Source organism: Contarinia nasturtii, unplaced genomic scaffold, assembly GCF_009176525.2.
Source record: "Contarinia nasturtii isolate CC-2019 unplaced genomic scaffold, AAFC_CNas_1.1 Cnas_scaffold_630, whole genome shotgun sequence".
Taxonomy (NCBI): domain Eukaryota; kingdom Metazoa; phylum Arthropoda; class Insecta; order Diptera; family Cecidomyiidae; genus Contarinia; species Contarinia nasturtii.
The window spans coordinates 2,153,297-2,171,176 of record NW_022197981.1 but is presented as its reverse complement, the minus strand read 5'-3'; the positions used below and the strand labels follow the sequence as shown (position 1 = coordinate 2,171,176).

The 17,880-nt window shown below is 33.7% G+C and overlaps 1 protein-coding gene across 3 annotated transcripts in view; it reads right to left on the bottom strand.

Annotated features, from left to right (window-relative positions):
* Positions 1 to 14,863, bottom strand: part of LOC116340337 — a 27,177-nt gene extending 12,314 nt beyond the window's left edge. Inside the window, exons 1-3 of one of the 3 annotated variants that reach the window (XM_031766788.1) lie at positions 14,221 to 14,863; positions 13,761 to 13,868; positions 7,781 to 8,380 (exon numbers count right to left, since the gene is read on the bottom strand). In XM_031766788.1, the coding sequence (XP_031622648.1) occupies positions 7,781 to 7,792 (12 nt within the window). In that variant the 5' untranslated portion in view covers positions 7,793 to 8,380; positions 13,761 to 13,868; positions 14,221 to 14,863. The other 2 variants (XM_031766789.1, XM_031766787.1) reach the window with 2 other exon arrangements.
* Between the last annotated feature and the right edge of the window lie 3,017 nt (positions 14,864 to 17,880).

Genomic DNA, 17,880 nt, shown 5'->3' with positions numbered 1-17,880 from the left:
GAGAGAGAGAGAGAGAGAGAGAGAGTAACTAAACCAACTACATCCATATATTATTGAATTTTCAACTATAAATTTGATTGTTTGAATGACACGAATTCAATACGCTGAGAGATTACAGGCAAGATCTCTCAGGATAATTGTAATGTGCAATGCAAGTTGGTTATTATTATAGTTTTAAATTCAAGTTTCTCTTCGCACATCATATTTCTTTCCTTAAGTTTTTTTTTCTCTGTCGATTTTCATGTGTGTGTGCTTTTTTTCGTTGTAAATTTCATCGTTATCTGTTTTAATTTATTCACTTGGAATGTGGTGTGTTTCACTTTCGCTTCATTGCATGAGCTCAATAGCGACAACAAAACAAATGGTGTGTATTGAACGACCAAGATTGTTGCGAGCACTTGAATATGTGGACACACATATCATCGTGCAAATTTATTGGCTGTTTGCTTGAAATGCTAGCGCGCAAATGAAAACATCCACAAAAATGAGGTGTTTTTTTGAATTTTTATTTTTGTCGTCGTCTTCGTTGTTACTATTATTGCGATTCGTGTTCAATTAAGCAATATGATGAAATTCAACGGAGACGTAGCATCCGTTTCGATTTGTATGAGCTTTATAAAATTCAATTCATTTAATTGCGTAGAATGTCAAAATTCAATGGACATAGTTATTGTCATAGCTGATCATTCGTTGGTTTCTTAAAAAAAAATGTGAATCTTGATGAATAGATCAATGGCAGTGTTAATCCAATGCATATAATTCGATTGAAAATCTAATTGTTTCGTTCATTTAACTCAAATGATAATTGATGCAATTGAAACCAACAATTCAGTGGTCGCAGTTGTCAATTCAAGCCAAATCCTACCTACCACTGTATACACATAAATGGATGCGTGTTGATGGCATACTAATCAGTGCTTTTGCATCATTTATTCGGAAATTTGGATCGTTGAAATCGAACAATTTGAGAGAGAGAGAGAGAGAGAGAGAGAGAGATGAGCATATACACAACATACGGTCATTGTTGCAATTTTCAGTTGCATTGTTCGTCAAATGTTGGAATTATACACAAAAACCTATTACGCATAAATATTGGCAGTATATGACTTGGTTCGACGCAGCACAAAGGCTGTGTATTCACATTAGTTTTGCCATCGTTGTTGACAACGTCGTCGTTGTTGCCGCCGATGCCGTCACTGCCATCGTTGCGCTGCTTTCCAATATTGAACTTAATTCTGGATTGTAGATATAGTAATAAGAATGGGCATTTATACTGTTGTCATCGGCACGAAATCAGCGGTGTTGTCGCTGTCGTATTGAAACAAACACAGTATCGAACGAGAAAGAGAATGTATTCAAACAAACGAACGAATGAAATGAAAGGATAGGGAAATGAGGGGGAGCAAACGAACCAGAGATGGAGACAACAACTATATTTTGTACATCGATATATACACAGAGTCTCACTCTCTCTCTCTCCCTCTTCCACTTGTTCATCATCGCATAGAATGGGAAAATTGAAAGAATGAGGGAAGGAGGCTCAATAATGTGGAATATAAATTCAGAATTTGTTATTATGCGTGTGTTTGTGATATGCAGCAATAACATACCATGGCATACTAGGTATTTAGCAATTTATGTATGGCTTTAGTCTTTTGTTGTTGATGTTGTTTTTGTTCGAAAAGAAAAAAAAACCATTCCCCAGCTTTTGTTTTCTCTTTATTGCTTCTCTGTATTTATCGTATGATTTCGTATAAAATTGTAATCAAGTGGAGAGAGAGAGAGAGAGAGAGAGAGAGAGAGAGAGAGAGAGAGAGAGGAAAATCTTTAATGCCGAAGTCATCAAAATACACATTTTTAACGTGTGGCTTTGTGTTTTTGAAATAAATTTTCTGTTTTCATCCAAATTCACATTCACAATTCAAATTCATTTTCAAAATAATGTTCGACTTTGAGAATGATTTGTTAACAATTTGCCTGATATAAATGCAATTTTTTGGGTTTTTTTCATTCTTTTGGCATTTTCCTCTCTGTATCTCTCTTTCTCTTTCTCTCTCCCTCGCAAACAATCACTCTTTTCTCTCCATACCTATTATGACAATATAAGCCTTTGGACGCTCTTTGCACTTTGTAGCGCATGCAGTGAAGAAGACAATGACAGTGAACAAAGAGTATAGCATAGACTTTTATACACACATGTATATATATGTTCAGCGAATGCGTATGCATGTGTGTATGCGTTTGCGATTGTGTGTGTATGCTGGATTCCGGGTTTGATGGCTTTGGTATTAGTAAAGAAAGTGTAAAGACCTTTGAGAGGCACATTTTTCAAGTGAATCCACAAAAAAAAAACAATCATTTCGATGCGTGCCGAGTTGATTTCTTTTTCGGTCATCTTTTCCCTGAATCTTACTTTCTTCTGTTGTTATGCGAAATGAATGCTGTTAATGCCTTCTTCCAGAATACATACCAATAATATGTATGCTAATAATTAAAAACCAATTCATTGTTGTACTTCGTGAATGCGTCGCATCTATGAATCATGACCAAAAATCGCTTCGACAGAAAAGTGAACTGAATCTTGCTTCATAATTCTCTCTCGTTCGCCCTGAAACGGTTTCAATTCAGATAAATGTGTGACCTCACTTCAAGTTTTGTTCCACAATCAAAACCTCAAATTAAATGTACTTCGAATGTAGTATGTATGTATATGTCTAGTGTCTACTGTCTATGCTCGAGCCAATTGGTCAGCAGCTGTTATTGATAATTGCTGTTCACCAACAGCTACTCAATGCAACACATTGTGTCAAGTGACGTATGTTTGTGAGCAGCAACTAAACAGTTAACTCAAGCCAAGGTTTTTGCTGTTATATCGACGAGATATGATTGTCAACAATTGGCAAAAATAACTATGTTATATAGATATATCAAGCCAATTCATTTTCCCCTACTCTTTCTTTCTCTGAAATATTTCAAAATGTCGATATTGTGACAGAGCACATGTTATACGAGCTTAACTGTTTTTGCTCATTCAAATGTTCTCTCTATGTGAAATGTATTTTCGTTTGTCTAAATTAAATTGTCTTTCTTCGTTATTTTGCATGGAAGGTATATCACATGCATTTGTATGAGTGTGTGCATGTGGTCTAAATTCGATTTGAATATTATGTGAATGAGTTAACTGCTGAATTCCAATGCAAACATAATGAAAACTGAAACATAAAAAAAATCGAACGAGTAAAAAAGTCGAAGTTCCGAAGAAGCTTTAATGCGGCTCACTGTAATCCATTTTAAAATCACGTCATTGAGCACAGTGACGTAGACATAGCCCATAAAATTGAATTGTATCAAACGAAATTGACTCGAAACTACACATTAACGAGTGATTCGTGACTGAAACCACTATTAATATCGATTACAATTATAATAAATATGTTGACGCTTTTGTTGCTGTTTTCATCATGTTATGCGAGTTTAAACACCTTTTAGAAATGCCGTTTTTTAGCGCTTCTCTTCTATAAAATGTAAGAATATATTTGGTTTATTTTTCATTTCTTTTCGATTGATTTATTATAATAGAATGTTTATTTAAACAATTTTTCGTTGATTGAATACAAATGGCAAACAAAACCAATTAAATGTGGGTGATCGAGATTTTTCCAGTTCAAACAAATTTGTGATCGAATTTTGTTTTATGGCAAATTATATGATAGATGAATGTATTAAAAGTTTGGTGAATGCTGTTGACAGAACCCATTTTGTGTTTGATCACTTAAATTGTGAAAACACGATAAAATCATGTACTTTTATCGAAGATATCAAACTAATTTAATTTTTTTTTCTCGAAAGTATCTTAAATCTCTTCAAAATGTGTGTAAAAAACAATTCAAGTTTAAAGGTTGCTGCGATTGATTATGCGGCGGTGGCGAAAGTTCTTGATTCAAATCACTCGAAATGATATGACACACAAAGCAATTCGTATATTTTGTTGAGTGAGCAAAGAAGCAAAACGAATGAAAATAATAATATAACCACGCTATAGAATCATTTATACTGACATTGATATGAACCAGCATATATGTTGCTATATACAACGGATTGTTCACATACACCCAACATGCCTATCCACTTGCTACAGTCTCATTTTTTCCGTAGTCGTCGTCGTTCACTCTATTGCCCTTTCCTCTTTGTTCGTACATTCGCTTATAGTTCTCGAATTCTTTTTTTTCCTCTCTTTATTTTAATAATAATATTGAATACAATATGCACGTTGAAATGGGCTTACGAGTAAAACACACAACGAAATCTATATATATTTATAAAAATATCATCGAATTCGATTTAAATCTCTGTTTGATTTTGATATTAGACATGCATTTCGATTTTTGAATCTCTTACTCTATCAATACAATGTCTTTTGTGTATGTGTTTGATGTTGATCGAATGAATGAGCATTTTTCTAATCAATTTCATTTGTAACTTGCTAAATTTGACGTATCTATCATTATGCCAAATTGTGACATATATCTGAATCATGGTCACAAATGCTCAAATTTTCAAGACCATCTTTTATGTGTTATGTTTGTGTATAATTTTTTTAAATGATTTTCATACATTTCGTTTCAGTTCTCAAAACGTTTTATTCATTTTGACGCTTAGTTCTCGCGCTCATTTTGTAATTTCTCACAAATTTTAGCGTAAAATTTTTTTATTTTTATTTTTGATGATATTGTTTTGTCACATATTGTGTGTTATGCTTTATAAATTCTTCGAAAACCATTTTTGTATTCGAATTAACCGGAACGTTAATCGGTTGAACGAGAACAGGTTCAATAAAAACAAAATGTATGTTAGCCAGTCAAATGTCATTCGCATGCGGTTTTGTTTTATTTGACGAAGTATGTGTGTGTATGTGTTTGCGTATGTGTTTTTCTCTCGTTCTCTTATTTCAAATAATTAGCGTCAACTGAAAATAAATTCTAGCGAATGCTCAAATGCAGTGCAATGATCTGTCGATTGAATGGCTTAATTATCGTTAGCGGATTTACGACATAAATGAAATCACGTCCCGTTTAGTTGTGTATGTACGTTTTATTTTTATATATTCTTTTGCCGTTAAGTTCAAACAAAAAGGCCTTTTTATACAGAGAAAAAAAAAATATGTGCGAATTTCATTTCATGCGAATGCTTCATAATAATTTCATTAAAATCGGTCACATTAAATGTATTCCGTACATCGATTGTGTTTTTTTTTTTGTTGAAATTTGATTTATATCTGTTCGTTGTTGTTGTTTTTTTGGTCTCTACAACTTTGTGGTATGCAATCTCAATATTAATTGAACATATACAGTGTACACACAAAAGAAAGATATGCTCTTTTTTTAAACTCATTCGAATAGTAACAGTTAAATAGTTTTCAACTTATACAATCAATTATTTCATTCGAATAGTTTTTGTGAAAAAAAGAAAAATTATGTGATGTTTACACTGTGGTGTCAGTGCTATGTTGGTCGCACACGTCAACTGCATCAAACAGCACACGAAGAAAGTCGTCGAATATCTTTTAGTACATTCAATGCAATATGGTTGAGATGAAAATCAGCGAATTGCGAGAGGGTCAGAGAGAAAGAGAGAGAGAGAGCATGAACGTGGTCCCTTTCCGATACGACCGAAACAGATACAAAACTAGATATATTAGTGTACGCGAGAGCGAGTAAGTGAGCGTGTGCAATATTGCCTTCAAAATGAATCTAGTTGGCATCTCTCTATACGCATGTACTCTCTGATTTTGTTCATTTGAATAGAAAACATTGTTGCTAGTGCTCTTTTTCCTATTTACCGTCAATTCACTCTTCTATTCACCGCTTCTATATCGTTCGATATATTCTGCTCGTGTTTCATTGCAAACGTTGTCAAAATCCGGCACTAAGTTCATGACATTACTTTTCCGTAAAACTCTCTTCACTCGATCGACCGGACAAAATCAATATTTATATGTATAAAGCGCGTCGAAAATACAGGGACCAAATATGCGTATATTTTCAAATAAGCCGTGCTTAATAATTTTCCTCACTCTCTCACATTTTTTTTTATTTCATTTCTTTTTATTCGCTTGCTCTTTCAATCAAATACCCATCCCATAGAAACAATGGCACGCACAATTGTTGTTGGAAAAATCCAATTTAAATCTCTGGCTGTGCATTGAGTTTTAGACGAAAGACTTCCTATGAATTGCACAACACATCACGTTGACTATCTCGGTGCTATTGAGCACTTTTTTTCTTCTCTTCATTATTATTGTTGTTGGAAATTACATTTGAATTGTGCTGTTTCTCATTTTATTTCATTCGTTGATTGAATTATTTCTTATCATTTTCTATTTATTTTGTCTAATTTATTGAGCACACAAAAGGCCAAACAACAGCAACCGCTCCAACAAGACAATTTCCTCGATTCTTTTTTTAATATTACTCGGAATTCAAATTAAATTTATCACACTTAAGCTACTGGCTCGATAATTTAACGAGCGTATGTATTTCATCGGAAGTATAGATTTTATGGTAGTGCAACAATTAAACTTTCCACAATAAAGAGAAGCGAAAATGTGCCAAAATCATGATTATAGGAATGTTATTCATCATTTAATTTCGTCAAATTTATACCAGAACTGTCATAGAGAGCAGCTCAAGTGTATTCATATCAACGGAACATTTGTTTGTCATTAAAAAACATTGAATCTCATATTGAATGGAGAATAATTTGTGTGTTCAGGAAGTAAAAAATTAAAAGACAGCATTTTTTGGTCGGTTTATTGGAAAAATGGTATTACCTAAAATTGGAGGATTTGTGGTAGCGCGCGCGTGTGACTGAGAGAGAGAAATAGAGTTTCTAAGTGTGTGTGTGTGTGTGTGTGTGTGTAAAAATAATATGAACTATTTACGCACATATACATACACACATCTGTAGACATGCACGTATGTCAGTATGCCATTTTCGGGACAGAAATGCACTCGCCTCTGAATTAGATGTGTGTACTAATGCGAGAAGAAAAAGAAGAAGAAGAAAAAACCAAACGACGGATTGTATATAAAAATAGTTCTTTTTTTCTCTCTCTGCTTTCAATCCGTTGTTTATGTGGTCTATTTTGTTGCTTCGACATTCATTTGTTCTACGTACATATATGACTCATCATGTAACAATGAATGAAATGAGCGAATTTTATTCACACCTAATTGTGAATATGTGTTAATTTAAACATTCTATTTGTTCATACTGTGCCATTGTTTTTTTTTTTCATTCTGACTTGAAAACGAGCATGCTATCACAAAAAAAATGAATTCTTTTATGCCGTTTCTTTTTATTAGATATTCGAATGATATTCGGCCGAAATTGAAGCAATCTACATGAAAATAAATTTGACTATTCGCATTTCTTAATCTTTTGAGTGTTTTTTTTTTCGGTTCTGTTTCATTTCGAACGATGTGCAGTACACATTTGTCAGTCATAGCTTGCGTTCATATACTATGTAGATTTACGATGGCATTTGTGTATAATACAATGTGTGTAAATTGTAGCATTATTCATTTTGAGATTTGATTTTGGATCATCATCACTGTTGCAAATGGGAACAATTCATTTGCGCCCAATGCGCGTATTTATTTCCCTTTTTTGAAAATTAGTTTTCGAAAGCAAACAATCGAAAGAGAAAAAGTAAAACAACAAATATAATGAAAGAGGATAAAAAAAAAACAGAAATTATTGTGAAGAAGACAAAACTCACCTTAACTTCCATGCTGTCAACCGTATAATGCGAATGCACCAATTGAATTACTGTTCATTGCATTTGCTTGGCGTATACACACGGATCTTTTCCGTCTTCGTTCTTCTATTCTGTTGTTCAGTACGTTCGTCTTGTGTGTGCCGTGTATTTCTTTCTTTTTGTAAGACGGTTTTAGACTTTTTGCGCAGCTCAATTATATTTTATATATATATATTTATTCTTTCGTTTCGGTCGAGGTGTGTGTTGCAAACAAAACGGCTATATCACTATTGTCGCGGGGAATCACGTAAACATCTTTTTTTTTCAGTTATTTCTTAGATTCTTTTCTTTCGAAAAATCCTCGCAAAAAGAAATGCACTTCGTTATCAGCAAACGTTGAGAAAATAATCATTTATTCTCTAATTCTTTTTTTCTTCCTCTCGTCAGAATTTCAAACACTTTTCAATTGGATTTCACAAGTTTTCAAAACGCACCGAGAATATTCTATCGTCGCCGTTGGTTTTAAATCTGTATGTGTGTGTATATTGTAAACGATTTTTTTTTGTTGTTTTATCGATGAAACCCTATCGTTGCTGTATCAGCGCAATCCAAAATGTGAACCTGAAACGAAAGTATAAAAAAACCACACACATCAAGATCGGCCGGTTTGAAATGATGAAATTCAGCTAAATTATCGTTCTCTTGGAATCTTTATCTTTAAAAAAAAAGGAGCCACAATAAAAAATCAATGTCGAAGAGAAAAAAAACCAATCGACAAATTGCTTCCCATTGAGAGTCTCAACGGCAAGAGACGAAATAAAAATCGATTTTTTGTCCTCGTTGCTTTTAGCAGTCGACACACAAAAAAATATATATTATCAATTTCTTTTACCTACAAAAAATGTAACTTAGAACATACATACACATACAATATTATGATTGGACTAAATAACATTTCATTCGTTACTGTGTTTTTTTCGTGTGTTTCAACGACAAAAAATTGTATACTTAGTAACTATTTAATATGTGATGAGGTATGAGTGCAGTTGCAGTGACAACACAAGAAACATGCATGAAATGTGATTTTTTTTTCCTTAAAAACGTTCTATATGCACGGAAAGAGCGAGAGAATGAGAGCGATTTTCAACATGCATACAATAACCGTACAAACACACTTTGGTTACGAGAAAATGAGAATCTATATCTTTCTTTACAAACATATTATTATATATATACATTTATGTATTCTGCATTTAGTATTTCCATCGGTGTGTTGTATTGGGATCTGTCGCCGTCGTCGGCTCTCTTTCTCTCTCTCTCTCTCTCTCTCTCTCTCTCTCTCTCTCTCTCTCTCTTGTTCTTTCTTTAATTCGCTCTCTATTCATGAACGGAGTTGAGGCCTGTGTATAGGCTTATGAGTCTCTCGCGCAATTTATACGTTTGCTACAAAGAGTAAGAACAAATCAAAATGATACGGAATATGCGGCGAGTACTGTACGAGTACATCCATTGTGTACGTATCCATTAAAATCGAAATAAAATACATGTATGGAACGACGGAGCTGTGCTGTTTCTGTTCTCTTTTATTTTGATGATAATTTTTTATATCATTCTTTTTCGTGTGTTTTGATGTATTATGGAGCAAGTGGATTGACGAAGCAAAACAAACGCAAATGCATCGAATATGAACAAACAGCTGGATCGTGAACTGCAAAAGAAAGGCAATGAGACAGAGAACACGTCGTAGCGGTGAAGAGTGAAAGAGAGGTAAAACACGAAAACAACACGCATCACTCAAAAACAAGAAAGACATCGAGAAAAATAGGCAAAAAGGATGACAAAAAAAATTAATCAAGAAATTTTAGAATTCAAATAGCACTTATTCCTATATATATGAAAAAGACATTGTTGGTTCCAATCAAAACTTGAATGTGCGCTCAAATCGCACCATACACATACACTATTTACGCTCAAGCGCGCATGCATCAACCGTACGAAAATCGGGCGAGCAAGGAGAGAGATAGAGAGAGAGAGCATGAGATAAAATGATGCGCACATGACGTATTAATATATACGGAATTTTCGGACGAAGAAATAAACACGCAAAATTTTGTGAGAGAAAAATAAAATAATCAAGAGGGAATCAAGTGATAGAAATAGATTTCAAATACAAATAATGTACGCCAATTTATCTTATTCATATGTCATGAATTTGCGATTAATATATTTTGTGAAATCGATCGTTGCCAACTAAAATATCTTCTTCCTCCATTTGTTCTTCTTAATTATCGTCTTGTACAACCATTTTTTTTGTGTTAAATTTCAAGCAACGAAAAAAAACGCATTTACATGAAAAAAATGCCTCAAGGTTGATAGAGAGTGAGAGGCAGGCGAAGTCGTATAAAAGTTTTTGCGACAAAACAACTAAAAAAATATTAAACCATTATGATTTTCATTGTTTCTTTTTTTTCATCGTTAGTTTGCTTTGGTAAAGCCATAGAAAAGCGAATATTGTATATATGCTACGATGAGAGTGGAGGGGGAGAGACTTTTTTGTGCCAGATGCTTTATTCCTCGAATAAACGTTCACTTAGAATGAGTATGGCAACGAATGACGACCGATGAAAATTGCTTTTTCAATTCTATCATGATCAACAACATTAAAAATCCCTCATGACGCACAAATTAACGATTCATGTGTGGAATTGAATGCATTCACAATTGCATCTCCCATATATGCGAACTCATTCTCGTATATCGTTCATGTTTACTTCCAAATTGTTCAATACATTTGTACATCTATATTGTTGCTATTCTTATTCGATCATAAAAAGTGTCTCCGTGTTGGATACGTTTCTTATCTTCCACCTGCTGCCTTCGATCTTCAACATTTTATTTCCGAGAGATATTTTGAACGAAAAAATTTAACAACAACAACAAAATTATTACATGCATACGTATTACGTACTCGCAAATATATGCGTATTGGCTCTCATTTTCTCGATTACTCCTTATATTATCAGTAAGGTAAACAAAAGTTTGGTTTTTTGAAGAAAAAAAAACATCTTTTCTTCATTTGCTCGCTTTTCTCCTCGCTCTCCACAAAATCGTACAAACATCGTAAAACCAGAGAGAAAGAAAAAAAAATATTGTCACACAAAGTTTACTGATAGTAAAAGGTACTTGAAGATAATTCTATTGCCGAAATTTTTACGAACAAACACACACACACACACTTACACACAGCACGGGCTTACATTCATCTAAAAAAATATTTTTTCTCTTTCATTTCGCTTAAACGAAAATCAATCTCATTGAAATAAATAACTTCATCCTCATATTTTGTTGTTGGTGATTCTTAGTACTCCAAAAGAAAAGTTGAAAGAAACGAGAGAAAAAAATAGCCATCGAAATTACGAACGAGAGCAATTCGAAAAATAAAGAGTTACCAGCATACGGTTGAATAAGAGCGATGAAGATCAAGCCGCTCCTCACCGCTTCGCTCTCTCTTTCTCTCTCTCCTTCTTTCTTTCGTTTCGACTCTCTGAATATTATTGAACGTGTGCGTGTACAATTTTGAATACAACGCGGACTTCATTCTCGATATGCGAGAGAGTTTGCAACTGGCCCAGTACACACCACAAAAGCAAAGAGTATAAAAAAATAACGTCGACACAGTGAGAAAACATTTAAGTATACGAATACGCTGGATTGGTGACGATGCGATTTTGCCTCCTTCCTCTTATTCGTTCGTTTGTTTTAATACTTATTTCTAAACAGAAATTCATATTTTTGTCTGTTTCTCTTCGTTTCGATTTCATTTTTATTATCTGTTTTACACTCGTCAATATTTTGTTTGTGTTTTCTATACAGTTTTCCCGCTATGACGCTAAAAAATTGAGACTCGTAACTGCAGCAGCAAAAACGATACAGAGAAAGTCGCAACGAGTCGCACAAAATGATGAATCAGAATTGATTTGATTGAATGCAGGCAACAAAAATGTCAAAAAAAAAAATGCAGATTATCATTATCTCAAACAACATGTTGATATGATTTTCGGGATAATATTTCGATAATAATGTGTGCGATTCATCTTTTGCACGCTTTTACACCATAAAATCCAAACGTAATTCCGTATTTATTCTTTTTGCGTAAAATCAACAAAAATGAAATGAAAAAAAAACTGAAGAAGAAAAAACAAAACTTTCATATCGTTTTGCGTTCGCTTGTTTTGCTCGATGTATTTATACATGCATATTCGGAATTGCATAAAGAGCTTGCGCTCTATTGTAAGTGAATGCGCTAGCAAACGTATGTGCTGTGTCGTCGTCGTCGTCGCTGCGGTCGTCGTTGTTTTTTCCCTCATATACACAAATAGCATTTAATTATTTATTACTGGTTAGTTCGATTGTTATTGTTGTTGTTACTTTGAATTACATTCTGTGGCCAATAGAAAATTGGTATTACGGATTGTCAACGCGATTCACACTCCACACCAACCTACTTCATATATTCAAAATAAAACAATCGTACAACAAAATATGAATATAATCATTGAGCGTTTGTGCTTGTGTATGGGTGTCTTGCTTTGATCGAGTAATTCGAATGAGAAGCAGCAGCAACGTGTGCATATCATTTTATTATTGTTGTTGTATTACTTTCGTTGTTTTCAGTTTTAGTTAATTCAAAGCATTCAAACGCAATATATAGAAAGATAGAAATAGATAGAGCGAGGGAAAGAGAGAAAGAGCGCGCTCGCGCGACTCACTATGCAGCAATTGTTCCAATGTCTTTTCCTGTTTCATTTATATTCTATCTCATTCGTGTTATTGTATTTTATACGGGTGATATGGCCTTTTCTCTATTAAATTGTGTATCTCTCTCTCTCTTGTGTGGACTTTTTTTCGGTTATTTGTTCTATCGAGAGAATTTTACAATTATTATGTTTGCAATTTTTTTCAGTTTTTTTTCTAGAACTGTTTTGGCAAAACTCCTAAATTGAGAGAATAATTTGCTTGGAGATTCCAAAACGCGTATAATTTTTTTTCATCTCTCATTTCTGGTTCATTGCAACATAGTTAAAATCAAGTAAAAGATTTTCGTTTTCTGAGCGGCTTTGTGGCCATTTCGAGCCATTTTCTCTTTTTGCTTGCAAATAAATCACCGAACGAATTACCGTTAGAATTCCACTAGCGTTCTGGTTTTTTTTTTGCAACCATAAAATAATACTCATGACTTTTGTCTGTACTCTACATTTTGCTCAACCAGATAAGATTTGCTGTTAATGTTTGTTCATTGTTCACCAAAAGAAATTAGATTCTTTTATGGATTTCATTTTAATGAGGCAAGAAGGCAAAATTAAATTAATTTTTTCTTTTTCGTCTTCTTATTCTTCTTTTTCTTTACGTTGAATTTAAAACAATTTATGAATCGGCCCAATCTCGATTGCATGTGTGAATGCACGTATACAAATGGATATGGATAGTGATATGCAAGTTGCCCAAATGCACTGTCATGAATGTTTACCAAATGAACACACATACAACGAGAGAAAGAGAGATGGGGGGGAGGAAGGAGAAGAGAGTGAAGAATAGAGACAGACACATACGCACAGATCGACATATATATGTAAAGAGAGAAAGAACAAGATTAAACGCGCTATGAAAAGCAAAATACAATACAAAAAGGAAAATAGAAGAAGAAGAATAAAGAACTAAATATAACGTAAAAGTAAATACGAACAAAACACACATCAATGGTAACGGCAAACAAAAGACCACAAAAACTCATAAATAAAGCAATAAACTCGATGAGACTTTGCTTATATTCCCCGATATGGTAAAAAAATAATAATATTATATGTATTTACGAAACATGGCCTGAGTTAGCCAAGACGAGACAAGGGAGACATACCAAAATAGATCACGATAACTAATGAAATAAAATGGAGAAAGAGAAAGAAAGACGAAGGGAGAGAGAATGATGTATTTTAATACGTACTTTGACACTGGATCAATTGCAGCTCTTTCTCAGTGTGACCACGATTAGAATATATTTCCGCTGTTTGATTGATCCAAGTTGTTGCTTTTTTGTTGTTATTGGCCTGAGCTGTTAGATTTGAATACATTTGATTTTGTTACTCTTCGTCACTTGGTTTTGTTTCTGTTCGATTTATGTTTTTCGGCTCATTTTGGTTGGCTTTGATTTCATTTCACTCACATCCGATATAAACGAAATAATCGAATCACCGAATCAACACACAAAAACATTCAATTTCAACCAAATACAAAGCGATTTTTTTTGACAACGTCCTTGTTATTATTTTGTTTTGGTTTTTTTGCAATGAGTCTCTTTCACTCACTCACTCACTCACTCAATCATACACAAATACTCACGTCGCTATCCATTGAATTGAACAATGCTAGTGTTTATAGCACATTTAATGTAATTATGTACTCACTTGATTCATATATCTATTGATATATCTCTTTTACTCCTTCGGCTGTGTTTAGTTATTTGTTGTTGTTATTGTTTTTGTAGTTTGAATTTTTGTTTTTTCTCAAAATATTCAATGTGTGTATAAAAACCGCTATTTTTCCTTTACACTTTTGTTTTTCGACGACTCACTACCATTCACTTTTGTTTGTCTTTTTCAACAAAAAAAAAAACAGTTTTTATTTTGATTCTATTAGAAAATTGTTTCCGTTTTTGTGTCAAACTGTTAACTATGTGCTTCATTAGGTAATTAATAATGTAGAAAAACAAAAACGATACAGAAATATCATTTCACTTCATCAGTAGTGCGACTGCTACTACTATTGCTGCTGTTGTTGGTTCTGTTGTTGTTGTTTTTTTTTTAAATATATATATATTGTGCTTCCTTTGTGTATGTATTTATATTGCACACGGTCGACAAAAGTTCAATATTTCTTAATTCACTGACGGTAGATTCTCTTTTGCTTTCTGTCTCTCCCTCTTGGTCTCTATCCGTATTTTTGAAAATCGTCTTATACATACCGTCTACTATGACGGATCTACATGTACTGAGTCGCAAACGTACCCAACATGCCTCTAAAAATGTTTACTCCGAACCAACCGAAGCAATGTATATTTCAGTTCAAACAGAGAGAACAGCTTCTCACTGTACGGCATATAGCCGTTTACAATACGCGCTGTGTTGCGATTAGGGTAGAGCGTCACATTCAATATATTTGACTATTTTTCTCTTTCTCTTTTTCGCCCCATTTCGCTCTTTCTTTGTACAAATTCCAATTGTTTTCATCGCTGTTCCGACTGTCGGTTCATTCTCTCCAATTCTTTCAGATTTTTTTTCCCTCGTTCGTTTATTTCTGTCGCTCTCCCTTTAGTATTAGTTTCAATTTTTTATTTCAACTCTCAATAATCCTCTTTTCACTTTCAATGCAGTTTGTTTACCTAGAGTTGAAATGTCATTGAAGTGCGTACGTGACTTGGATTTGTATGTTGCGGGCGATTTCAAACTTACCTATATGGTTGCATTTGGACGAAATACTATTCAATTGACTTTTTAATTCGAAATTGAAATTTTTGGCTAAATATGCAAAAAGAAGTGTTCGAAGCTGGAGAGAGTCATGACTAAAAATAATATGTTCAATTTATAAATTCAAAATAAACCAGATAAAAAAAACTTCGAAAAACGCTGCACTCTATTCCGCAATACATGAAAATATGTATGACATAGTATAGCATGTTCTATATGTATTTTATATATATATATAAACATATATGTATATCTGTGTATTACTTTGCCTATACGATGTATCAGCATTGAATGAATGCATATATAGATAGAAAGAGGAAGGAGTGCGAAAGAGAGCCCATGCCGAATCTTCGAATATAAATATATCCATGAACCATCGAAAATGAAAAAAAAAAAAAAAAGAAAATGAACACACAAAAAATTAAAAGCAATATTTTGTAGGTTTCCCTCTTTTGTTTACCAGGATATTTGAAAATCGGCAAAATCAGTGAGCAAAAATTTCGTCGAACGTTGAATGAACAACAGCAAAAAAAACCATGTATGTGCGATTTTAATTCGTTCGAAATTCGTTGTTTTATCTTTCTATCTTTCTTCACGTTGTGTATTTTCTTCGCTGTCTCAGGTCCATGATCAGAATATGATTGAAACGAAAATGTGTGCGATACGTGCAGCATCGCACGAATGTGTGATATGAGTGCGAATGAGATGCGATAACAAAACCCAGAACACAAAACTGCACATCTGAGCAAACGGTATATATGCGGACTTATATGTGCAAAAAAGAGAATCAAACTAAGTAAGTGTAGGCCCGGTTGACACATGCCATCGACTTGTGTGTTACATTTGAGGGGGGTTCTTTCATCATTGTATATAACAAAATTCTTCAAAATACGTACGATTAGATTGTGCGACTGATTGTTTTTAACGAAATGCGATTAAATAATACAAATAGTAAAAAAAAGCGAAAATGTTTCCAGCATATAGTTTTTTCACAAAATTATATTGAAATGCCAATTTAAATACTATATTAATTGGATGTATTTTTCAGCACGTTTATTGGTTTTCAACGAACGAAAAATGAAGAATGTTATTAGGAAAAGTGTGCGCGCATGTCGTGCAACCAAGCAATATATACATATTTCCTGAACGAAACCGATTAAAGTATGTTTGTAATTTGAGAGCAATGTGCTGTACTTCCATTTCTCGAAGGAGCGAAAGAGCTAGCAAAACTGAACGAACGAAAAAAAAGTATATGGGCCAAAACATGTTATTTATTATGCGATGTACAGAATCGGATAGGCGTTCTTGTAGCTTGTGCTTGATAAATAGATAGACAAAAAAAACCTATACGTAAATTGTGGAAAATCTTGCGAAATAATTAGACTCATAATAACTTGTCATTGAAAATGTAGAGGGGCAAAGTTGCGTTCTGCTGTTGCTGCTTTTCATCTTCGAATCTTTATTCTGCGAATGAATTCAAAAAAAAAAAAAAAACTATACGTATCGTCATTCGCCAGTGAGTTTGAAGTGGAATCTGCGGCTGCACAGAAGTCGAAAAGATATATGTCGAAATCAAAATAATGCAAATAGAACTGTAGACATCTATGATAATATATCGATAAAGTAAATGTGCATTGCACATGCAAACAGAGGCTATGATATCGAATTGGCCTAAAGTAAAAACGAGATAAATAGAAATTGTGAAAAGAAGAAGCAAAGAAAAAAGTTGTTACTTTTTTTATATTCAACTAGACATCACACGAAACAAAACGCGTACGACGAACACCGTACATTCAATCTCGTTTATTGTATAAAATTCGCTCTCTTGAAAGTACAACTCACAATCGGCTCTCTTTCCATATCGTGTGTGTCGTCATTTTGCCTCTCTTCGTTTCCCTCTTGTCCTCGAATGCTCGCGCGCGTTCACTCTTTCGTTCATTCGTTCTTTCGTTTGCTTTCTGCCTTCTTCACATTGTTTGAATGCGGCGCACTCAACGTACAACCAACGATATGGTTTATACTATACATATGTGATTTTGTTGTTTTGTTATTCATTACATTTGTATGTTTTGCATCGGTTTATGTATGTTCAATCATGTGTTTGCTTGGACCTTTATCTTTTTGTTTCATTTTTTTTTCGGTCGCTCGTTCAATTATATTCCGTTTTATCGTTTGATGCATTATTGCATTGGTTCATTTTCATTTTTTTTTGTGGAAATCACTTGATGTGTTTAGTTTTGCGCCTGTTATTGTTGTAGATGTGCTCTTTCGCATTAGTTCTTAAATGGTCAATTGCACATTTCGCATGATTTTGCTGCGTTCTTTACACAGTTCTCATGATTTTTTGGCAATACAATATTACCCCTTATGTGTCTCGATTTCATAATAGCACTAAGTACATACAATTCAAGTCGTGAGCAAATCACTCGAATGTCGCATAAGATATTTTGTATGCATGATGAATATTTCGTGTTGTTGTTAAACCGTATGCATCACAATTGATACTACATCGTTTTGAGGTGCACACCACTTACACGTATGCGCACCTGATCTACCTTATAAACATGGTTTTGCATGTGCGGAACTCTTTCTCTTGCTTGC